Source organism: Erpetoichthys calabaricus, chromosome 4 (assembly GCF_900747795.2).
Source record: "Erpetoichthys calabaricus chromosome 4, fErpCal1.3, whole genome shotgun sequence".
Taxonomy (NCBI): Eukaryota; Metazoa; Chordata; class Cladistia; order Polypteriformes; family Polypteridae; genus Erpetoichthys; species Erpetoichthys calabaricus.
This window is the reverse complement of record NC_041397.2, coordinates 201,886,593-201,912,666: the sequence shown is the minus strand read 5'-3', so window position 1 is coordinate 201,912,666 and position 26,074 is coordinate 201,886,593. Positions and strand designations below refer to the sequence as shown.

At 37.0% G+C, this 26,074-nt stretch overlaps 1 protein-coding gene across 1 annotated transcript in view; it reads right to left on the bottom strand.

The window, feature by feature from the left end:
* Positions 1-5,415: 5,415 nt before the first annotated feature.
* Positions 5,416-26,074, bottom strand: part of dscamb (Down syndrome cell adhesion molecule b) — a 681,084-nt gene continuing 660,425 nt past the window's right edge. The window contains exons 31-33 of the mRNA XM_028800187.2: positions 19,881-20,078; positions 18,051-18,353; positions 5,416-7,403 (exon numbers count right to left, since the gene is read on the bottom strand). Coding sequence (XP_028656020.1) covers positions 7,060-7,403; positions 18,051-18,353; positions 19,881-20,078 — 845 coding nt within the window. The 3' untranslated portion in view covers positions 5,416-7,059. The remainder of the gene's footprint in view (positions 7,404-18,050; positions 18,354-19,880; positions 20,079-26,074) is intronic.

Genomic DNA, 26,074 nt, shown 5'->3' with positions numbered 1-26,074 from the left:
AGGCATCCTTTCACTTTCCAAGATTCCATTAAACAATCTGGTTAAAAACTCCACTGCCATCTCTTCGAAACACCTCCATGCTTCCATAGGTATGTCATGTGGACCAACGGCTTTTCCATTCTTCATCCTCTTCATAGCTGTCCTTAATTCCTCCTTGCTAATCCATTGCACTTCCTGATTTACTATCTCCACAGCATCCATCCTCTTCTCTCTCTCGTTCTCTTCATTCATTAGCCTCTCAAAGTACTCTTTCCATCTGCTCAACACACTCTCCTCGCTTGTAAGTACATTTCCATCTTTACCCTTTATTACCCTAACCTACTACACATCTTTCCCAGCTCGATCCCTCTGTCTAGCCAATCGGTACAGGTCCTTTTCTCCCGCATTAGTGTCCAACCACACATACAACTCATCATACGCCTTTTCTTTAGCCTTCGCCACCTCGCTCTTCACCTTGCGCCTTATCTCCTTGTACTCTTGTTTACTTTCTGCATCTCTCTGACTATCCCATTTCTTTGTGCCATCCTCTTCCTATGTATACTCTCCTGTACTTCCCCCATTCCACCACCAGTTTTCCTTTTCCTCCTTCCTCTGTCCAGATGTCACGCCAAGCACCCTTCTTGCTGTCACCCTTACTACATCTGCTGTAGTTTCCCAACTGTCTAGTAACTCTTCACTACCACCCAATGCCTGTTTCACCTTCCCCCTAAACTCAACCTTGCAGTCTTCCTTTTCAACTTCCACCATTTGATCCTTGGCTCTGCCCTCACTCTCTTTCTATTCTTGATCTCCAGCGTCATCCTACAGACCACCATCCTATGCTGCTTAACTACACTTTCCCCTGCCACCACTTTGCAGTCTTCATTCTCCTTCAGATTGACTCTTCTGCATAGGATGTTATCTACCTGTGTGCATGTTCCTCCCTCTTCTTAAAATATGTATTCACCACAGCCATGTCCATCCTTTTGGCAAAATCTACTATCCTCTGACCTTCTTCATTCCTCTTCTTGACACCATACCTACCTATCACCTCCTCGCATCCTCTGTTCCCTTCACCAACATGTCCATTGAAATCTGCTCCAATCACCACTTTCTGTCTCTTGGGTACACTGTCCATCACTTCATCCTACTCACTCCAAAATATCTTCTTTCTTATCCATTGCACACCCAACTTGTGGGGCGTATGCACTAACAACATTCATCATCACACCTCCAATTTCAAGCTTCATAATCATTACTCTGTCTGACACTCTTTTCACCTCCAAAACACTCTTGACATACTGTTCCTTCAGAATAACCCCTATTCCATTTCTCCTCCTATCCACACCATGATAGAACAATTTGAAACCACCTCAGATGCACTTGGTTGTACTCCCTTTCCATTTAGTCTCTTGCACGCACAATATATCAACCTTCCTTCTCTCCATCATATCTGCTAACTCTCTCCCCTTACCAGTCATACTGCCAACATTCAAAGTTCCTACCCTCAGTTCCACTCTCTTTACCTTCCTCCTCTCCTCCTGCCATCGGACATGTCTCCCCCTTTTTCTTCTCCTTCTTCTTTGGCCAACAGTAGCTCAATTTCTGCAAGCACCCTGTTGGCTAACTACTGGTGGCAGTTGTTGTTAACCCAGGGGTCAACCGATCTGGTATGGAAATTTGTATTGTTGTCCGCATATTGATTTGGCAAAAATTTTACACCGGGTGCCCTTCCTGACGTAACCCTCCCCTCCCCATTTAACTGAGCTTGGGACCGGCATGAAGAAACAAACTGGTTTATGCATCCCCTGTGGCTGGGAAGAAGACTATAACTATTATATAATTCATAAATGGGAAAAATTAACATTACTTTTAATTATGTGTATTTAAACAGAAGTTTAGCTGGTTTAGAGAATCAAATTTTACAGTTACTTATTTGGCTGGTGCCATTATCCAAAGTGACTTACAACATTTATGAAACAATTGGTTACATTTCTTTTGGTTTTTGAATTGGAGCACATGCTCATCGTCACCCAGCGTCAGTAGCAGGATTTGAACTCACAAACTCAGGGTATGAAGTCCAAAGATTTAATCACCACATAGACACAAGACTAGTGGCTCACAGGGCTTCATGCTGTTAAGGAGATGATGCTGAGGTAAGTGAGTGAGAAGCTGCCAAATCTGCTTTGAAGAGGTGCTGTGAATGAAGATGAATGAAGGTTCAAGGGCCAATAGAGGTAAGGTTTTAGAGAATATTGTGGACTAAGATTGAGACCTTTTAAACAACCCGCTAAACAAACTGACCAGAATAACAATGTGTTTTGAAAGAGTGTTACATTCTGGGATGCAGTTATGCAGAAAGATTAAATAACCCTGGAAAAATATGCAATTGTAAAGCAAAATGTAAAAAAACAAGTATTATATATTTTTTAGAATGTATACTGTATGTTTAGACTCAGATAAACTAACCAGTTTGTATATGATTGTAAGGAGATGTAAAATAGGAGCTTGGGAACTTTGTTGTTTAACTTGCATTTCATAATTAGGTATTGTAATTATTGTGACTACTAAATGGAGATTCTTTTCTCTGCAAATCAAGAACTATTTGTAACCTGTAAATGTCCATCAGTTTGAGTGTGTGGAATATTGTAATAATGTAGTTTGTGTGGTATACAATATAAGCCTGTACTACAGAAAGGCCTGACATTTGTGTAAGAAAGGAGACGCATTGGTGGGACAGTTTTCATTCTTATATATTTTTTTTTATATTTTATTTTTAATACTGCTGACCACCAGCATGGTCAGTTTGTACGTGTTTCCTATTTGGATCCAGAGAAGACTGGTTTATGTTTGTTTTCTAGGATGAAGTGGACTTATTTTCATGTATGTAAGAACTGCTTTCATCAAAGGATATCTTTTTGCCTTTTAGTGACTTGTGTTCTCCATATACGATTAATAAACAGTGTATGAATCTGCTAATCCGCTCATGTTTAGTCCATGACATGTCACTGCAGTCATTGAAAATGAAGGCTGAAATTCCGTACACTCCAGGCAGATTTCAATAGTGAGATGCAAAGACTTTGCATTATTGGCTTAATGAATCTTATGAATTGGGAAATGTACCTGTTATGTTGTTCTAGAACTGTGGATTCCACAATATAGTAACTACTTAGAAGTATAGAACACTTAACTTGTAAAAGAAAAAATGTGTATGCAGTATATTTTATAGTACTTCAGCTACTCAGTAACAGTATCCGATAGCTAACTTTCTCAGAAATGTAAAGACACATCCAACAGGATGAAGGGAAAGCTTAATTGAGGTTTTTGGGACACAAAATCTCAATGGAGTTGCAGTCTGTGACTGAGTCATAGAATGCTTTAATGATTAATCTTTCAGAAGAATTCACACTATGAAATGCACACCCTAACCCAAGCATTTTACTTCCATTATCTAAAAGCAAAATCCCCCAGCGTTTTTCTTTAAAGAGTAGTGTGATTTTTTTTTTTGCTTACCTGGACAGGTACCATTATCGCTTTAGGCTTCAAAGCTTTCTGGCAGAAATATTCAACATTTTCTTCTTAAGAGGGACACAAAGTAGACATTAAATAAGTTGATAAGCCAATGTACATATAGCCCGTTCATGCAACCTAAAGTCCAAGTGGTGTTTGTCCTCAGTGAATAGACAGCTACTGAAATAATGATCTGTAATTATCTCTGAAAGACTGTATATCCTGATTACTCTTAGATAATGCACTGCCAAATATCAAACACACCAAAAGGAAATAAAATGCACATTTATCTACATAAAAGGCATCAATGAACCAAGATAACTGTTTTAATGCATTTTGAAAAAATAAGACAACATATCTTCATTTTATTAATTTTTCCCAATTCTGCAGTCTTCATTAGAGTGAAAAAATTAACTTCCTTTTTTTAACAAGAAATTTTGACTAAAAACAAACGCAAACTTATTTAAAACCAATTTTTGAAATGTAGGCTTATGTTGTGCTCTTACATGATACACATTTGCTGCAAAAAGTGATGTATTACAAAAATAATACATGGGGTCATCCACCATTAATAGTTGCCAACTTTCTATTTTTACATTTGTTCACATATACTGTATTTATTTGCCTTGACAGTATGGGATTTATTATCATTATGATTAAAAATTGCAAAATGAAGATTTCCAACCCCAAGAATAACAATAATTTGATAGAATTCATCTTATTAAATAAATGATGGTCCACTAATTGTATAGAAAATACTCTATGATATAGATTATAAATAAAGGTACTCTACACTTACGCAATTATTTGCTTTCAAAGGGATTTAAATATAACGTCTCAACTACCCAAAATGTGTTAAATACTCTGATGTGCAAATTCTTCATTGATTCCAGATTTATTGATTTAACAGGCTGAGCCATTATATCCCAGAAAATGGCCTTAGCTGTCTAACCAATACATGCTATGTATCACTGAAAATAAATATTACTGTATAATTGTAAAAGGTAATTAAACTAATAATTTGAGTAATAATAGGAACAGAATATTGTGGACACTACCATCAGGGCAGCTAAAACAGCATTCCAGGATATATAGCTCACCCTGTGCTAACAAAAAATGACAGTCTGCTTCCACCAGTTTTGATCTTCTGGAATCAAGAAACACTTATATATAATTTAAAAACAGCAATGTGTTTTATCCCTGTTTTTCACATACACAAAAAGCAAAATCTCAAAAAAGGTATACTGTATATTAAGATAATAAAATAACAGTGCCCTATCATTAGCAAACACTTACAGTGGTTAGCTAGGCATGGTCTTCATATCTCTTACATCGGAATGGGTTTCATGAACTGTTTTATCCTCACTTTTACACTACATACATGGTCTGATTTATAAGGATGATATCATAAACTAATCTAAAAGACATATCAGTTGAAACTAATAGGGGAAGTCTATGTCAGACTCCATTCCATTTATTAAAATAGCAATGCCATTATTTTTTGAAACAAGAGTATCTCCTGTGAGACGACCCTTGGTCAAAAAGGCAGCCATGTAATACAGAGGCAAGCTGTATATCAATCAGGATATGGCTCCTATTTTACTTTTAAATTTCCAGCTATTGCTGTGAGCCTAACAATTGAGTGCACCAAATGATGGAGCATGACATAATTAAATGATAGTGAAACTTAAAAAAAAAAAAAAAAGAGTGAAATGTTAGATCACTAAAGACAACCACAATTTCTTGAGATGTGTGTGTGTGTCTGCATATATGTGTATAGATGTACATCACACACATATATATGTGTCTTTATAAAACATACATACTGTGTGTGTGTATATACATACATATATAAATGTATATACACACAAGCACATATTATATATATATCTATATATATATATATATATCTATATATATATATATCTATATATATAGTGAAGGATTGTCTGTCTGGCAAAGGGAACAATGAAAATCTTACAAAATACCTCCAAGGAAACACAAAATTACAATGGAACTGTGACACTGTAGAAACACAAGGGAAGGGATGGGAGGAATCTGATACAATTTCCAGACATACCAGATGCCTGGAGAGCTAAAGTTAGCCTCAGAAAGCAGAGGATGCTGTGGACCGTTGGTGAAAGATTACAAGACTTCCTTGTCAGTAGGTGGCGACACATGATTCCTACCCAGACTATTTAAAGAAGTAAGTAATGTTGAGACTAGTGAAGACTGGGAAGAGGCCCATATTCTCTTGCCTGTCTACTAGGGGACTATGTTCACCGACTCAGATGCATGGGAAGGTGATTGCCACTTTAAAGCATGCAGCGCGGATGCATGCGGTGACCAAGGTTGAGTATACAATGGGTCACTGCTAGAGGACTGGGGCATCCAAATGTTCCTGTAGCCAAAGCAGGCTATCCTGGTCCTAGAAGTGTTTTCCAGAGGTTGGATTAGAAGTGGCTTCAAAAAGGAGAATTGAAAGCCATCTCAGGTCTGGAGATGGGAGGAGAACTTGGGGATGGAGATTTACTGGTGAGAGGAAGTGGCCAGGATGGAGTGAGTGCTTTGGGATGGTAATAGGGAGAGGGGTAGCATGAAGGGCCACACCAGTTGGTTGACAGCATGAGAAAACCTATAATAGATGGATATGAGAACGAGATGAAGTTTTCTTTCTATTTTACCAGTTTCATTTCATATTTTTCATTCTCCCTTTGTTTATTCCTCCATTTTGCATGCTTTATTCTGGACAATAGGTGTGCCCATTTTAATATCTTTGAGTCTCTTTGGCATTATTCCAGGTGTGAAGAGACACCAGGAGGGCATTCTCTTTTTTTTTTTTAATATACACACATATAATGAGCTCTCTACAGTATATATCACACACACACACCCCTCACACAGACATATAAATGTAAAGCTGGTGATTTTAGCAAATAAAATAAGATAGAAGATCCATTTCCTATTTTAAAAAGATGTGTGCAAACATGAGTAAAGACTTTATTTACCAAATAAATTTCCCTGTAATATCCACAAACAAAAGTGATTTTTTTTCTGTTTTATAATAACTTCTTATATTTTCTGCATCACTGTGTGTCAAAATTTTCAGTTGGATTTTCAGTTCCTTCTCCACTTTTTGTCCCCATGCATTCATAGATTTCTTCAAAAAATAATAATTAAAAAAAAGTAATAGTTTGTGGATTGGTTAACTGGTCAAGTTTGGTTTCTTATTCTCTTTCTTCAGTTGTTTTTTTTTTTTTTTGGTTATTTTTATTTGTAATTTTTTAATAGAAAAACAGACAGGCATCCAGTCGGCGCATAGCTCACACTCAGACAAAAGAAAGCAATTAAGTTCTTGTGTTGCTGTCTTCTTTTCATAATAATAATAGTATTCTTCTTTTATTTGAAATAAATTATTTTGGCAATCTTTGTCTTTCAATTTGAAATAATGAATAATAATAATAAAAAAAAATTAACTTTTCTGAAATCTCCTTTTGGAATTTGGAAATATTATTTACAACCTTTTTATTTTAAATATAATTTTCTTCAGAGTCCAGAACATGCTCTTTGTTATACCAAAGTGTACGATTTTGCGTAGGGATTGTTGCCTTGTTTTAAATGACCCCGTGAGTCCAGCAGGGATTCTTGGGAGCTGCTCATTTTGGCTGCTTGTCCGAGATCTGCTCCCTCCCGCTGAGGTAAAGTCGATGCTGTGCCTGGTTGCCACTGCTGGACTTCTCTGCTGGGCGCCTCCATAGGAGTGGGCTCCAAGATAGCTGGGCGCTTCACTGTGCGACTTTTCTGAGGTTCCAAACATGCCTGGCCAAGACTGAGGTCTCTGCTGGGGCCTGGTATGCCTCGATTTAGCAAAAAGTCCATTCGGAGATAGGGTGGGAGATGCATAAGTTCTCCTGCTGTAAAAAGAGGAAATGCAATTACTAAAAGTGGTCAATGTCTTAGTATCAGTCACACAAAACTCAAATTCAGCAATATTTAGCATATGTTGAAACAGTGGTATAAAGGCCACACATACATATTTTGCTGCTAACAAATATATATATTTATATACTTATATAAATAAATATAGGGTGGCACAAGGGCACAGTGGGTTCTCCCTGTGTGGAGTTTGCATGTTCTCCCCGTGTCTGCGTGGGTTTCCTCCAGGTGCTCCGGTTTCCTCCCACAGTCTGAAGACATGCAAGTTAGGTGCAGTGGCAATCCTAAATTGTCCCTAGTGTGTGCTTGGTGTGTGGGGGTGTGTGTGTGTGTGTGTGTGTGCACCCTGCATTGGGCTGGCGCCCTGCCCGGGGTTTGTTTCCTGCAGACCCCTATGATCCTGTATTTAGGATATAGCGGGTTGGATAATGGATGAATAATATAAATATATGCAGTACACAAATTAACTGCCCTTGCATATAATACATTAAACAAACTTTTCTTTTACTGCTAGAGAAGACACCTACTAGGTGTTTATTGTTGGATGACCTGTATTTCGTAATAGCACATGAGTACTAAGCTGTTGTACCGTGTTAGCCATTATAAATGCAGTAAGAAGTCAAGCAAAATGACACCTTTTATTGGCTAACTCAAAATGATTACACATTGTTTGAAGAAGGGGCCTGAGTTGCCTCGAAAGCTTGTATATTGTAATCTTTTTAGTTAGCCAATAAAAGGTGTCATTTTGCTTGACTTCTCCATATAATAGCACATGAAAAAGGCTTAAAAGGAACACCTTATCACTTTTTACCAAAAAATTGTTTCTACTGCTACTAAAAATGAAAACCATATACAAAGCTAGCCCAAAAACAGTTCCATCATCCAGAGACCAAAGATACCTAAAGTAAAGAATTTCTTTAAATTGATGTTTTAATCAATTGGCTGTTACCATATTCAAAACAGCATGAATCCAACTTTAAATTATATGAATTACTACAAATGTTTACATCTTTCTTAGAGGGGATTGGGGAGGAGAGTTTTATGTGACCTTGTTGATTGATCAAACACGTTCCAAATGTAATATTAAGAAATGCTCTTATTTTTAATTTACTTTGATAAACTTGTCAAGATGATGAACAACTGGTGGCTTTAATTGAATTTTCTGTGGAGGAATATATTAACGTTTGGATACAGTGATATATTTTCTGGAGATGACTTAGAAAAAAAAACAGAACTGAAAGGGTAAAAAGACCTACAAGCCCTAGATGGAACAATTTTCAATGCAGTTTTTATTTAATATATTACAGGAACAATGCATTAAACACCAAAAAAACCTTTAACCTTTACATAAACAAGCTTGATAATAAAAAAAAACAACAACAAGCTGGTTAAATCTGCAGATGATTTCAAAATAGTGGGGAGGACAGATAATGTTTTATGAGAAAGGTCTACGAGTCATTGTGGACTCATTGCTATCTACATCAAGACAGTGCACATAAGCGATCAAAAATACAAATAGGATATTAGGTTATACTGTATATCATGATGTGTGGGTCACGGAAGGTTAAGCTTAAATTATATAATGCACTAGTGAGGCCTCACCTGGAGTACTGTCATTTAGGTCTCCATGTTAATAAATTCTAGGACTGAGAGATATGAGTTATTAAAGAGAGATTGAAAGAGTGGTACCTTTCCCGTTTAAACATTAAGAGTTGACTCAGTCAAATGGTTTAAAATTATAAAGGGAAACTTGTTAAGGAAAGATTTCGCAGAAAGAAAGAAACCATTACCAAGTAGTGTGTTAGCGAGTAGCACTTTAGGATTAATATTATTTTGAATTTTAGAATTAATATTATTTTGGACAATATAGGAGCATAGGATGGATGAGCTTCTTTGTCTGAATGACCTATTATTATCACAATTGTTCTAATATTCTAATGCTTTAACTAATGACTGGAGTGTAAAGAGGTACTAGATAACATTCAGGGTCCAAACTTCAGTAGATAGATAGATAGATAGATAGATAGATAGATAGATAGATAGATAGATAGATAGATAGATAGATAGATAGATAGATAGATAGATAGATAGAGATACTTTATTAATCCCAAGGGGAAATTCACATACTTCAGCAGCAGCATACTGATACAAAAAACAATATTAAATTAAACAGTAATAAAAATGCAGGTAAAAACAGACAATAACCTTGAATAATGTTAACGTTTACCCCCCTGGGTGGAATTGAAGAGTCGCATAGTTTGGGGGAGGAACGATCTCCTCAGTCTGTCAGTGGAGCAGGACAGTGACAGCAGTCTGTTGCTGAAGCTGCTCCTCTGTCTGGAGATGATACTGTTTAGTGGATGCAGTGGATTCTCCATAATTGATAGGAGCCTGCTGAGCGCCCGTCGCTCTGCCACAGATGTCAAACTGTCCAGTTCCATGCCTACAATAGAGCCTGCGTGCCTCACCAGTTTGTCCAGGCGTGAGGCGTCCTTCTTCTTAATGCTGCCTCCCCAGCACACCACCGCGTAGAAGAGGGCGCTCACCACAACCGTCTGATAGAACATCTGCAGCATCTTATTGCAGATGTTGAAGGACGCCAGTCTTCTAAGGAAGTATAGCCAGCTCTGTCCTCTCTTGCACAGAGCATCAGTATTGGCAGTCCAGTCCAATTTATCATCCAGCTGCACTCCCAGGTATTTATAGGTCTGCACCCTCTGCACACAGTCACCTCTGATGATCACGGGGTCCATGAGGGGTCTGGGCCTCCTAAAATCCACCACCAGCTCCTTGGTTTTGCTGGTGTTCAGGTGTAGGTGGTTTGAGTCGTACCATTTAACAAAGTCCTTGATTAGGTTCCTATACTCCTCCTCCTGCCCACTCCTGATGCAGCCCACAATGGCAGTGTCGTAAGTGAACTTTTGCACGTGGCAGGACTCCGAGTTGTATTGGAAGTCCGATGTATATAGGCTGAACAGGACTGGAGAAAGTACAGTCCCCTGCGGTGCTCCTGTGTTGCTGACCACAATGTCAGACTTGCAGTTCCCGAGACGCACATACTGAGGTCTGTTTGTAAGATGGTCCACGATCCATGCCAATAGGTATGAATCTAATCCCGTCTCTGTCAGCTTGTCCCTAAGGAGCAGAGGTTGGATGGTGTTGAAGGCACTAGAGAAGTCTAGAAACATAACTCTTACAGCACCACTGCCTCTGTCCAAGTGGGAGAGGGATCGTACAACAGGTGTAAGATCATGTAAAGGTGAACAGTATCACCTTTATACCTGATTGTGTCTAACACATCTACCACAAATAAAATCTACAACATAATTTAAAACTAATAGTGGTGGCTTGTGTAATTAGGAAAACAACAATGCCTGGGGCATTGGCCACTACTGGTCAATAAAGTAAAAGGCCAAGATACCTGCATAGTCACACTTTCACTGCTGGATAGTAATGATAATTCCATTCAGTGTAGCTATATAACTCCACAAAATGTGTGCCTTGACTCCTATTCTATTTTTTAATTTTCAGAGATTGAAAATGAAGGTTCTGCTGATGCTTAGACTGTATTTGTTGTGAACAGGTGATGCAGATGATATTGTATTTTTAACATTACCATACAACAACTTCTGGCACACACTAGAGCATGCTGCAAAATAGTACAACAAGGTTGAGATGAGGACTGGTATGTCGAAATCTAAGGTTGTGTCGGGTTTCTCTCTATCTCCCTCTTTGCAGACTAGTGGGGGGCTGTTGCCCCAATTAGGCAAGTTCAAGTACCTTGAGGTCCTACACATGGGTGAAAAGGAAATGGACTATGAGATTAACCAACATATTGTACATATATTAATTATTGTATGTATATATATTGTATTATATACATATTGCATGTATATATATTTATTATTGTGTGTCAAAAAGCCCAATATTGAATTTTGGAATATATGGAGCCAAAATCGATATATGTATAGTTAATGTCTGAGTATATAAGGTCAAAAAAGTTGCTTTCCTATAATGTGTGTGTCTGTGTGTACACATATACATAAACTCACATAATTTTCAGTTATTTTTCTGCCAGCAGCAAATACCTAGCCAAACATTTGAGTATAATGGGATGAGAGCAGTTAGGTTACGTCCTAAAAATAATAAAGCCATAACAGTAGATCATGAGGAACATACTTCTCAAGAAGAGTCAGAAAGAAATCTGGAGATGAGTAGAAAGGGCAAAAAAATCTGATAAAGCAATTTTAAGGAAGAATTTAACTTATAACTGTTGTCACAGGAGGCTGGGGGACAGATCCAGCCGGGATGCCTGGAAGGACCGGGAGGCCACGAGGGGGCAATCGCCCTGGATCTTAGAAAAGTGCTATATAAATGTAATGCATTATTATTATTATTATCTTGAGAAAGTAAAGGAGCAAGGAGGCTCAAGCCCATTGGGGCCCGTGGCCACCACCAGGGGGCACCCCGAGCCTCATGCAGCCCGGGAAACAGGCACTTCCGCCATACCAGGGAAGGTGGAGGAAGATCCTTCCAGGGATGCCCAGAGTGCTTCTGGGTGTAAGGGCAGCACTTCTGCCACACCAGGAAGTACTGCCGGAAGAGTGTCATCAGGCACCTGGAGCACATCCGGGTGAGAATAAAAGGGGCCGCCTCCCTGCAATCAGGGAGCTAGAGTCGGGAGTGGGAGCAGGACAAAGCTCCTGTGAAGAGAGGAAAGGTGGCCCACGAACAGGGAGAGAAAGGCCCGTGTGCAGGGTGATTAGTGCTGGGAGCACTATTTGCTGTGCGGGAGTGTGTTTACTTAATAAAACGTGTGCTTTTTATAAAGAAGTGGTGTTTGTCTGGTGGTGTTCGGACCCGGGTCTTACACTGTACATAAAAACAAAAACTACATAACTACAGATCTATTCCATTGTGTAATTTAGTGGTTTTTGAATGGTGCCAAAATGTATAAGAAAGCTTTTATTTAACAGCACATATAAGGATATAAAGAAATGAAAACAAAGCAGTACTTCACAAGTAAAAACTTAAAAGTTTCTGTTCCTGACCTGTGGAATCAGCTTTTGAATACATCAAAATATTTCCCAGTTTCACTGATGATCAGGCTAACCTTAAACAACTATTATGGATATCTACGGTTTGTCAGCCCATGTTAGTCCTCAACTAATTTTACCTTTGTTTTATTATTTTTAGCTTACTGTCTGGTTCCTAACTAACCTGACTATTAAATGTTTTCCTCACTTGCTTGGTGATGTGTACTTTCTATGTAAACACTCCAATGCATATTAATGTTCTGCACATTCATTTGGGTAAAGGTATCACCTAAAGAAAGAATAACAGTCACAGAGACACTCAGGCTGTTGTTGCTTATAAAATACCACAATGGTAACTCCAACAGTAGTGGTAATTTATTCACATGTCAAGTACTCCCAGTCTAAATTTCCCTTTGCTGCAGACTGCCAGAAAAGAAGCCTAAGGCTAGCCACTGAAAATGTCCACAGATTCTCCCCGTTGAGCACCTAAATGCAATGAAGCTTTTCTTTGTGATTAATAGTGAGGCTAGTATTCCATTTGAAGTTCAAACTGTATTGTCAACTGTGTGTCAACTTTTAGGGTAACAGTTGCACAAAAGGACTGATAAAGCACATTACCAATCTCCTTTCAACTCAACAATGTAAAAACACATCACAATGACAAACTCTAGTTGTTATGAAACCATGTTCATCTTCTAGTTGCCTACACAGCTGCTTTATGAAGGAGTTAAAGTCAGTTCATTCAACATTCAACTATACTGTGTAAACTATAAAAGAAAAAATGTTGGATTTGAGATTTTACTTTGTTCATAATTACATACCATCAAATATTTCTTTGCCTGTATACAGTATGTTTTCATAAAATGCTGATTGCTGATTAAAAAAAGACATTTTTCATATTGGGCAGTGTCTTTTATAAAATTAACCTTAAAGGTTAAATAAGACGTCTTAGTTTTGCCTCTTTAAAGAACATTGGGGCTAGTATAAAATGTAGACAATTAATGAAAATATGTTTAATTTAAATATAAATGAATATTCTGTTTGAAAGGTTCACTTCGGAGGAATTGTCCATTTTAAAATTCACAATATTACAGAATCAATTACATTTATTCTTTCTGAAAAAAATCATATATTAAACTGAAAGACAACTGAAATAATTCCTTTCACATTCAGAAAACAAAATTATCATGTTTAGTTTCCCTTGCTTTTGATATGCACACATCCACAGTAGTGATGATAATTGACACACTGGTCTGTTCTGAACAGACTGTACTTTCACAAAGTGAAATTATTGTTTTTGTCCCAACTACTTTAATTGTTAGTTGACCAGGCAGTTGATAATTCCTCTGACATTTTATATCCTTTGACTTTGTACTTTAGCACAAAACACGTCTCTCTCATGGACATTTTGGAGGGGAAATGTTTGACTTCTGCTATTTTGTTAGTCGTACAAAACCTCAAAACATAACATTCAGTCTGGGCATCTTTCCCTGCTAGGTCTGGAGTCGATGTAAAATGATCTTCACCTGAAGACCTCAAATTTGGAAAAAGCCTAAATTAGTAATGAAGGATAAATAATGCAGTCGATGAGAACCACAAGTTTTGATTCCTCTTAAGGGCCTCCTTCCACCTACCTTCATGTATCTTTTAATAGCAATGTAAGCCAGCTATCGCCAGCCATCTGAAGTTACACTGCAGGACACCGCTATAAACATTGTCAGTAGGTATCAGCGATGACATGGTCCTTTAACCCTGCATAGCTAATTGCCTTCAATTATATCTAGTTTCCAGCTGGCATAGACAGGTTTAAAAGAGCACAGACTTCACTTTATAATTTAATAAGCTTTGTGATAGGCCTTGCAAAATTCTAATGAAATTAAAAAAAAAAAGAATTATCTAGCTATCCTCTCTATATTTTTGGTTCAAATAAATGCAGAATCTGCATTTTATTATAGGAAATATAATTATTTCAATAAGCAAGGACTTTTTTTCTGTCTACCCTTCATAACTGTACCTCCATGACTAAGACATTTCAATTTTTTGTGAAAAGTGTCATGATGGATTGGGTGTTTTCTTCCTGGCACCCAGTGATGCCAGGTCTGGTCATGGGCCCACCACAGTACTGATTTTGATTAAGCAGGTTTGAAGAGGATTAGTATACAATTCTAATAAAATGCTATTATCACTAGTAACTAATATCAACCAGACATCCATATTCAATACCCACTTTTGTCCTGGGCCAGGTTATGAGAGGCGAATACTTATCCATGCAGCAAATAACCAAGGGCAGGAGGCAGCCCTAAACAGAACACCGGTTCATTGCAGGAAAAAATTATGCACACATTCATAATCACTCAAAAACAGGAAATATATCTAACATGGTGTCTTTGATAAGGCAATGCCTTAAACTTAAAGTAATAATTAGCTGTGCTTACAAATTAGGATGAATCAAGCCAAGGGCAATGGCAACACATGTAGAGATCACACAAAAAAGGAGCAGATAACTTTTTCTTATGAGAAAATGTCATGCATAGCTGAGGCAAGTAAACACATCAGACAGATGATTGTGTGGTAAAACATTTAACTGCCTAACTGTCTACCAGGCAATACACGAAGCTATAGATTCAGGGTGTCTAAGAGTATATGAAGCATTGATCACATGGCAGCCACCAACCCTTGATGGAACATCAGCTCATCTCAAGACACATATTGAATAAGAATGTAACAGTCTAAAAAAAATGCTCAATTTCTTAAAACTCTTACAAACAGCAATGACCTGAAATGATATTTTACTATTGCCTCCTTTCATACTGAGTTGTGCCCCTTTACACACTCATTTTTATTTGCACTTTGTGAACTTCATCATTTTGAGTAAATTTGAACTGTGATATTTGTAATATCTTAAAAGCAACAGAATTTGACTTAAACACATTAAACAGTTTAAATAAAGTCTTTTAATGGGACTAAAAGGCACAAAGAGTACCCATTTCTCATCTATAAAAGATAAGTCACCTGAAACAGAGGATTCTTGCCAGAACTGGTTAACCGATACTCTATGTTTAGTAAAGTGATGAGCATGAAATATACAAAGCCTGATCAATTTCTTTACCTGACATTTGTAAACATCGTCCATAAAACATGACCTTAAATCATGGATTATTAGAAAAGTGATAGGATCGTGCATCTGTCCTCAGCTAAAGTTTAGACATTCAACACAAACATAAGAACTTAAATGCCTGAGGTATTCAAGATTAAATGCTGTAAGTAAACTGAGACAAAGCTCTAAAGTGACTTCAATTGCAGCTCAGTTCATTTAAACAAAATCGGTAAATGTGTTGTGTTGCTTCTAAATCTGTGATCCAATCTCCACATCCACCCAAGTTAAACAAAACGTTTGGGATATTTGGCAGCAATGACAGTTTCATTTATTATAAAAGGAATGCAAGGGAATCTGTGCAAATATATTCAGTGCTCACCACTGGAAAAGCCTGAAAGTTAAATGGAACCTCTTCAAGGATTTGGAAGTGGAGATGGCTGAAAAGACCTGTGCTGGCAACTCTAAAGCTGGTTTCACATTAGTGGTTGGGTATGTCAGACTTTCTGACTGAAGTTGCTGATCTTGTCGCCAGACCATATTAGTCTACGTAAGCAAATATCACTGGTCAGGTCCACTTTAACGATTGCATGCTGACCTTCCACCACAGTCGTGCTCGCCCCTTTTCCTGATAGACAACAAACCTGCTCAGCAGACCCCATGCTGTACAAACGATTGAAAGGTATGGCAAGTTCAGCCACAATCTCATAACTCTTTTTCCTTTCCTCCATTCTGTCATGGTATGTAAAACACAAGACATCAGACAGATAAGTTTGTATGCAAGGCCCGAAACAACTGCATTCATTATTCCTCTTCAATGCATTATATGCACTGTATTTCTGGATGAACATTCATTGGTTGTCAGCTTTTATGCACACCGAGCCCAACCCTGCAACTAAAGATAAAAATCAAAACTGTGCGATTTTGTTAGAGGAAATCTCCTGCTTCTGAGTTGCTAAAATGATGTAAGTGAAAGCTATGACTAAAGATCTCTGGAAAAGGCATGTAATGTGACATAGCCATTTAAAGTGACTTCAATATGATATTGACAGAAGGATCACCGAATTTGGCTCAGATCTACAAGTAGGTCAAAAAGTCAGTACCTGTGTTGCAAATCAAGGCTTGGGTATGTATATGAGTGGTTTGGTCAGGGCATGGAGAGCATCAGGAAACAAACAATTTAACGACTCAGAATGATTAGGTGGAAAATCACATACAGTAAGCAAGGATGAAGAAACCCATAGCTCGAATGAAAATGAGATCTGAAAGGAACATTTCTTAAGAAGTCATGAACCTCACAGTTCGGTCCACTTCAGAATAGGTAATGGAAGAAGAAAATCAGGTGGGGTCTATTTCTGTGGCAGCAATCTTTGGGTATTTAAAATACCTGCAGTCTTCATGGTGCAAGGAACGATTAGATCCAACCACAAAAGTCAGAGGCACTAAATAATTAATAATCATTTTAGAATAAATAATTAGAAAATATAATTATCCATCCATCCATCCATTATCTAACCCGCTATATCCTAACACAGGGTCACAGGGGTCTGCTGGAGCCAATCCCAGCCAACACAGGGCACAAGGCAGGAACAAATCCCGGGCAGGGCACCAGCCCACCACAGATAAAATATAATTAGAATTAATAAATAAAGATGAGGACAGTGCAGTTGTTTTAGATGCTGCCTCATGCAGCCACGGTCCTAGATTTGAATCTCACACACAGTCTGCATGGAGCTTCCTCCATGTATTTCAGCCTTTCTTCTTATACCCCAGGTTAACTGATGATGGGTGATTCTAAATTTTCCCTGTGTGAATGTGAGCGTGTACATGAGACGGCCCTAAGTTTGATAGGCACACTGTCCTAACTTGTACCCAATTCTACTGAGACAGGCTTCAGATCACCATGACGGTAAATTCTATTAACCAGGTTAGAGAATGTAAATGTAAAGCAGTATGTAAATAAAGATAATTAGTGTTACAGTGGCAGAATGAATATGAATTTAATTTTACTTTAATAGCAGGTTTAAGCATGACCCATGTTGGATTCTATGTGGTGATCATAAAGAAATCTATCCTGATAATAAGAAAGCAATGATGCCAGTATCCCCTGCTGTTCTGCCTGAGCCTCAGAAGCTTCACTAGGGTGATGCCACTATGAAGATGGAGGACTTCTAAATAATTGAAAAACTAGTTAGTTATCTTGGAAAAAGCTTTAAAGGTAAAGAAAAACAAGAGGTATAATTCTGAAATTTCCATTTTTACCACCCGTAACAAAAATGAGTTTTTGTGAGTATGCTATGTGTAGTATAAATACAATATCTCTGAGATGGAAATACTTTTCTTTATAATAATGATCGGAGATATTCACTATGAAAAATCTGAATTTAATGTTGAAAGAAAACCTGTGATTGATTGTCAACTCGGACCATCCTGTTCAAATGGGCTGTTCATTCTAATTACTGCAACCCAGCAGAAGTCAGTAAGTGTGCACTTACCTGGTCTATGTGCCTTTGGGACAGCCATGTTCATGACCCTCCCTCCGTCCTGAGGTTTTGGGGGTGAGGCTGTAAACCTGCAGATCCCTGATTCTGAGGGGGTACTCGAGGTTAGGCTGTCCGTGTATTCATTGGTTCCTGCTGTCAGCTGCTCAGATGATGTATCGGAGATAAAGCATTCTGTAATTGTGAACTTTGCATGTCTTAGCTGTTCTTCCATTTTGGCGTGCTCGTATGCTCTTGCCAGCTCTTCATAAGTAGAGGAAGCACTTTCAGTTGACACCATACTACTTCGTGCTCGGTCTGTTGGGAGAAATTCTTGTGACTTAAATAATAGACAATATTATATTTGCTCTTTATTTACAGAAAACATTAGGACATTAAAACTTTGCTCAAAATTACATTTTTCCAAACTAGTTTATCTGGTTACCTATTACATAAAACACATATACTAAAAAATAAAACAAAACAAAAATGTATAAATAGATAAGAATGCATTCTCGAGCATAATAAACACTGTTCACTGCTTCTCTATGTACAATCCATGCGTATATATTTCACTTAAATTTATAAACTCTTAACCATACTGCATACCAGCATGCATAGCATATACAGTACTAGCTCATGGTAAATAAAATAAAAATGAACACCCCAGGGCATTTACCATCCTGTTAAATAACTGTTACAGACTGCACATTTTTTGTGCCTATATTTTCTCTTACTTGTGTCCCATGGTATCCACCATACACTGTATGCTCAACTAGTGTCCTTTTTTACTTAATGCACCAGATATGACTTTTTTATATACTTATAGATTCCACACTTTAGGCATCATTGTGAATGTTTTCTTCTTTTCTCTTTTTTAATAATACCCCAGTTGATTGTGATTTCCTTGAAACCTTTAAAACCTGGTGAATGAGGTTCCAGTATTAGGCTGTCCCATTGTATGCCTGTGCCACAGTTTCATTATTCTGTTACCTCTTCCTGCCATGCAAGAGCCCACACACAGTTTGTTTTACAATTTTAATACAATTAAGTTTCTCTTTTCAACAGCTGAAAAATGATATGATGCCAACTCTATTTTTGTTTTCTTCTGTAAGAAAAGAATTCCATATAGGACCTTTCCCTCCATCTACATTTATGCACTACAGCATAACATTGATGGAATGTATAGCCACATACTATGAGGTTTTTACCATCTTCTACTACTTTCTTCCATCCATCTCATTAAAAAACACTAAAGGCTGAACTGCTTACTCAGCTTTTCACATCATTGATCTGCTAGCTACTGATGATTTGCTTAACACAGCATTAGGTAATATTTGATCAAATATACAGTAGGGCCTATGTAAAAATGTTAGCTAGCAGAAAAAGGAACTCAAGGTAAAAAACCTAAAATTCAGTATAAACACCTTGCAAAACATTTTCTCTGTGTGCTCTACTGAAGAGAAAAGTTTTTAGATTCTGGTGGTGTATTTTACAATCATCTGTTATTTAATTTCACAAACAACCTAACACAAGTTGTAAATATATTATGATGACACTCTGGCTTGCATATGGCAGACATACACTATTTTATCCTTTTTGAATTTTAATGTTATTGCTATTATGTGTTTTCATTTTCATTTAATAATGAAAAAAATCTTTGGTCACTGCACTAGATCAATTCAAGAAATACTAGATAATTTATTACCTCTTAAAAACTCATTTGGCTCAAATGATTAGTGAACAGATACAAACCAACAGGACCTTGTTGAAAAATGCTTGTTGGGCTTATCCCTCAACTAAATCTTCAATTCTTATAATAAACATAATAAGCTTGTACTATACCTGTGTCCTGTGAGGGGCTGACACTATAGCTGTCACTTTCTTTGTCCACTGAACCTGTAGCACGTGGTGTAGGCAGCCTCCAGTCTGTCGTGAGAGTGTGAGCTGATATTGTTGGATGGGGTCTGTTGAGTGTCCATTGGCTGGCATATCTGTTTCGACCCGTGGGGCCAGTTTTTGCATTTCGACGAGCTGTAGGATCTGGCAAAAAGAAACATTTTCAGTCGACTTTCCAGGTACTAGTTCTGGTCATGACATGTCTAATGGTGTAGAATAAATCTTCCTTAATTCATTTTTTAGATAAATGAGAAGAAAAGATTTCATTTAATATGCTATATACAATGGCTATAAAGTATTAAAATCAAGCAAACCATAAGAATCATAATAGCAATTTCACTGAAATCTTCAGCCATAATTTCTTACCCTTTTTTGTTAAATCTTTCATGATTTATACAAGTGCTTACCTTCTTCTTCTTTTGCCTATTTGGATACTGAGGAGGAGGTTGGGAGCATGCGTGGATTACTGAAATATGTATTAAACCTATGTATTAGGACAATTTAAAATATCCAAAAGTGAATAAAATCTTGATTGATAGGTATGGAAAATAGGTATTTTTTCAGTTCATAACACCAGTAAAAGTCACACAGGTAATTTCCAAATATTATCACCATAATGAGTATGTCACAGAGAGGAACTGATAGCTGTTAAGTGGAATATAAATTAATGAGTTCCTTAATTAAGAGATAGTTTGTTTTTTTGAATATACACTTGTACAATAGTTTGTGTTCTTCCTGAAAAAATACTTAAACTATATTTTATATTCAAATGAACTAACTAATGATGGTTTATTATCATTATTGTGACAAATCATTACTTCATAGAAACAGTTATCACACTTCTGATTAAATATTTTTTAAATAGTGATTTATATTCAAAAAGAACAGTGATAACAGAATGCAAGGTGATGTTTTAGTAAACTACATCAATAGGGTGGTCCAGATCTAACTATGCAATTATTGCATTGCATTGCATTAAAAGTTGCATAGCTGGACCACCCGGTAATATGTATGTTTTAGCAAACTTTACAAAGTCATGTAGTAAACATAGCCCAAACAGCATTGTGGTAGCTCATGTGCTTTCATTAACAAAAGATTCCAACTTAAGTGACATAGAAGGGTATCGATTTATTTTCTGTTGTTAATTGTTGGTTGTTGAATGTCTGTAACTAATTGTAGTTCAAATTTCTTAATCTCGGGTTAAAATTTTTGACTGTATCAGACCATACAGAGAATGGGTCATGGATGTTGACAATAATGTCAGAAAAATGTTGAATCATAATTCGCAAATAATGCAGCCGTGATGTTTTTTTTTTCTTTTTTTTTCTATACCAACTTAAACACTGAGCACATATTTTGTCACTCTGTTCTTACAAGGCAATCCTTATGTAATCACTTTCTTCTTATATTCATTTCTAAATAAGTAGCTTTTTAAAAAATTGATTTTATCTTTTTTACTTTCATAGTTAATTTACCACAAGCAGCAGGAGAAGTGAGCTAGTGTACAAGGTGCTGTAATGCACCTCTCCCAACATTTGACTAACTTCAGTTGGCAATCAGCTTTACTGTCAGGAATGGCTGTCCGACAAGTAAAAGAGGAAAACATACAAAATATACAAACTGAAGTGACCTCTTGTATTGGTGGTCTGTTTTACCGTCGGTAGTGGCTGTCGGATGACGAAAAGAATAAAATATAGAGGAAAACATACAAAATATACAAGTCGAAGTGACATCTTGTATTAGTGGTCTGTTTTCCTGTCAGTAGTGGTTGTTGGATGACTAAAAGAAGAAATATAAAATATACAATTTGAAGTGACCGCTCTCAAGGTACATTTGAAAAAGTAAACTAATCAGTAATTGAAGTCGCACAAAAAATTTTTCTGTTTTATCTGTGTTTCTAGAGAAAGGATCAGAAATTTGAAAATACTTCTCTTTGGGAGGTTTTGAAATTTAAAAAACTTTGTATAATGTCCAAACAAATTTTACTGAAGAATAAGTGTGCCAAATTTCAACAAAAGTGGCCCACTGGAAGCCAAGTTGTTTCATATGGACAGAGAGACATGGGAAATTTTGAGTAAATTAAAAATGATTCTAAAACAGTTTTTGCATTATATAACAACAAAAAAAAAAACAACACTAAACTAAAATGTAAATCAAAAAATAGTAAAATACACATTACTCATTTCTGCAGGCTGAGAATAGCAGAATCCATTGGACAGTCTAGAGCTAAAACGGCTGGACGGAAAAATACGATACTTGAAGCTTAAGCCTGTTATAAGATAATGAAGGAAATATTGGGCAACAATGTAAATATAGTAGATATTATCTAGGTATGTATGACTCAAACAAACCAGCATTATCAATGGGTTTGTATCAGCAAATTTTATTTTATTATTTACTACATTGCAGACCATTTATAGAAACAGCCCAGAAAACTTTTCAGGGCTAATGATATCATTAAGCTACAAGAAATAGTTGCAAGGTAAGAGTGAATGCCACTTGGAACATGTGTATATATTTTATGTACATATATACAAATTATACACTTCTTTAGTACAGAACTAGGCACAAGACTGACACTAGTTTATTTTAGGGCCCATTCACACTCACACTGGGCCAATTTAGAATATCTCAATTTAAAATAATGTACACCTTAAAACAATTCTGCAGACTTGAGAATGACATGCAAGCTCCAAACAGACAACAACTGACCACAAAATCAAACTCGGACACATGAAATATCAGTGTTCGGAACTGCTCAATCATGCTGCATATGTAAAACCTCATCTAATTCACCCGATTATCTGTGTACGGAACTCTGAACTGTTATCTAAAGCTAAAAAAATGGAAAATTAGTGGCCACTGTAATCTGGAATGTAAAGACAGACGTACTTTTTTGATTAGCTATAGTAAAACTATTCTAAATCAGCTGATGCTACTTATTACTAGAAGCATTTGAATGTATTACTACTTCTTTTTCTGGTAAATGGTCAAAGTCTGAAAGTCTGCTATTCAAAAAGTAATACATATGTCTATCACAACATACTGTATGTATATTGCCTTTCACTATTTTCTTTTATTCCTGATACTAATTGAGACAGAGGAAATTGGCAATCATGAGCATTCTCATTTATTTTTCTCTATGCTGTCTACACATTTAAGTACTCTCTATTTTATGTACATTCAAGTTGATTGAACATAAGATGAATGCAACCAAGGGCTTTGCCTTGATGCATGCTGTTAATTCTGAGGCAAATAAATCCTGAGGCACACTCTTGCTCTACATGCGTTAGCATTAGATCTGTCCAAAATAATTCTTTTAGCTGTTACTTGACAAGGAATGTTTTTCATCCTCATTAATCTAGATCTGTGACTAGAAGAGAAATGCATCTTTGCTCCTAATTTGAGACTACATTACATCCAAATCTGTGTTAAATAAGTGATTCTCCCATCAAAAGTGTTTTCAGATTTAAGTTTTATCACCTACATTAAGTTCATGAACAGAAGATATTAGGATTTTTATATAAGCACTTAATTAAAAATGTTTGAATACATTGTGGGGCAATGGGTTAGCACAGTGATTAGTGTTGCAACCTCATGAAAACAGCATTTTGGTCAAACCATGCACCTAGTTGTAATCTATGCACAGTCTGTACATTATGACTGCATAGGTTTTTATCTTGCACCCCAAAAACATGAATATTAGATATATGGCTTACTAAACTGGCCCATGTGTGAGTGAGTATGGGTGTATGACCATGAACGGGATTTAGCACACTTTGAGAATGTAAAATCACAGCATTATGCACAAAAAGGACTCTGTTGGACACAGACTAGCAATGTAGACAATGTCTCAACAAATCAGCTTCATGAAAAAGCAACAAAGCAATGATCCTGTCGTGCTTCACTTTCACAGTGATGATTCTTTGTAAAAAGTACATCCTGTGAGTACACTTTTCCTAAGCACAAAAATAAATCAAGGTATAACAAAGTGTTTTTCAGGTTCAGAGTTTTAACTGTTGATCTACACCTCTGCTGGATAAGTCTTTCCACACCGCTTGACGCCAGTACTACTTGACACAGTTTTTCTGTCCACTTGTCAGCTTAGCATCATTGACATTTTACAAAGTTCACCACTCAATTGAGTGTAATTCTTTACTAACAGATGGCCTTTCTTGCTGCTGCATCAAATGAGCTTTGAAAAAGCATTTTTCCTCTGCAGATCCATTGTATTTGTTTGGTTAGAGTTCTACTCCTAAAGAATAATTATTATTTTTAACTTTGAACAGGGGAACAAACCTAAAGATACATACATTACAATATTTATGACTTTGGAAGAAAGGCTAATCAGTTGCTTTTTTTAACTGGCATGCTTTCTTTATTTCTTATATGTTACTGAACAATCATCAAAAGTGAACAACCAAATTGTAACAACTACCACTTGCCATCATGCATAAATAAAATAAATAGTGTAGGACAAAGAGGGCATTACCCATTTCGATAGGCTTTTTAGTGGTACGTGAGGCCTGTTAAGACAGCAGATTTAAGAGGAATACAGAATTCCAGCAGCGCCTTTCATACATCTTACATCTCAGAATAAATGGTTAAAAATGCAGTTCATACTAACACTTTGGAATGGAGCCTCTGCACTTTATTTGATAAGATGAATGATCACAGAGCATGTAACATCGCAGAAACATGTTTTAGAGCTACCGGCTAGACACCCAAGTTTGAACAAACAGCTATAATTCAACGAGGGATAACCTTGATGGACAAAATAACAAGCCTAAGAGCAGGCATGGTTCTGTATCTGGAAGTGACCTTGCCTCAATCACCAGAGATTACATCTTCCCTTAATATTAGCTAATTCACATCTCAGCAGGCTCCTGTCAATCATGGAGAATCTACTGCATCCACAAAACAGTGTCATCTCCAGACAGAGGAGCAGCTTCAGCGACAGACTGCTGTCACTGTCCTGCTCCACTAACAGACTGAGGAGATCGTTCCTCCCCCACACTATGCGACTCTTCAATTCCACCCGGGTGGGTAAACGTTAACATTATTCAAAGTTATTGTCTGTTTTACCTGCATTTTTATTACTCTTTAATTTAATATTGTTTCTTTATCAGTATGCTGCTGCTGGAGTATGTGAATTTCCCCTTGGGATTAATAAAGTGTCTATCTATCTTCTTTCGCTTGCATTATCTGAAACATCTTCACTTTGAAAGCTTAAAGCTGAGGACCTTCTCACTGAAACAAAAAATCTGATGAGCTGCTCTACTTTAGGAGAGTTGAAAGCTGTCAATCTCTTAATTAACCAAGTTAAAATTCTCTCCTTTTCCTATACAAGGTTTTTGGGCTTTTGCCGTGCAATTATCTACTATCTCAGATGCTGCACTAGAGGCACCCAAATAGCTCATCATTCATGATAGATTTGGCAATTCCTTCATTGTAACTATGTTCTTAAGTATTTTTGGAACATCTTGATCCAGTCATGCTCTTCCTCTCAGAAAAGCAAAGCAGGAAAGGTGGAAGATGCTGTGCTAACATCAATACTAACACTCTACTGTTGCGCGCTGTCTGATATTTTCCATAATGTTATACCAATCAGATCTGTAAAGAAAAGTGAAAAGTGACTATAGAGTACAGAGTCCTTGATGATCAACAGAGTATTTGGTGTTTGGTGATCAGTCCACAGGGTGGAAAACTGGACATATGAATAAATATATACCCATTCTTTGAGGATCAGCATGTGACAAAGCACATTGGGTAAGGTGACTGGGCATGCAATCATTGATCTGAGAGGGGACCACACACAATCTGAGACAGGTTACCAAGCTGGAAGCAGCAAAGCTCAAGGTGGATATACAGTATAAGCTGACATCCTGAATTACTCAGCTGCAAGCTAGTATTCAAGTCCATTTTGCTTTCATTTTTTTTGAAGTGTTGTCAGTGCCATTGATGTTTCCGTGCAGTAAAACAAAAATCAGAGGTAAACAGCCATGCCTAGGAACAATCTCACATCTGGGGATGAGGTAGGCTATGGCATAGATGACATGTATGTTCAAGTGTATAGGCCTACTTCTATTGTACTTTACTGGGTAACCAGTCTTGTAATACTAGAAGATTATCTGCTAGGT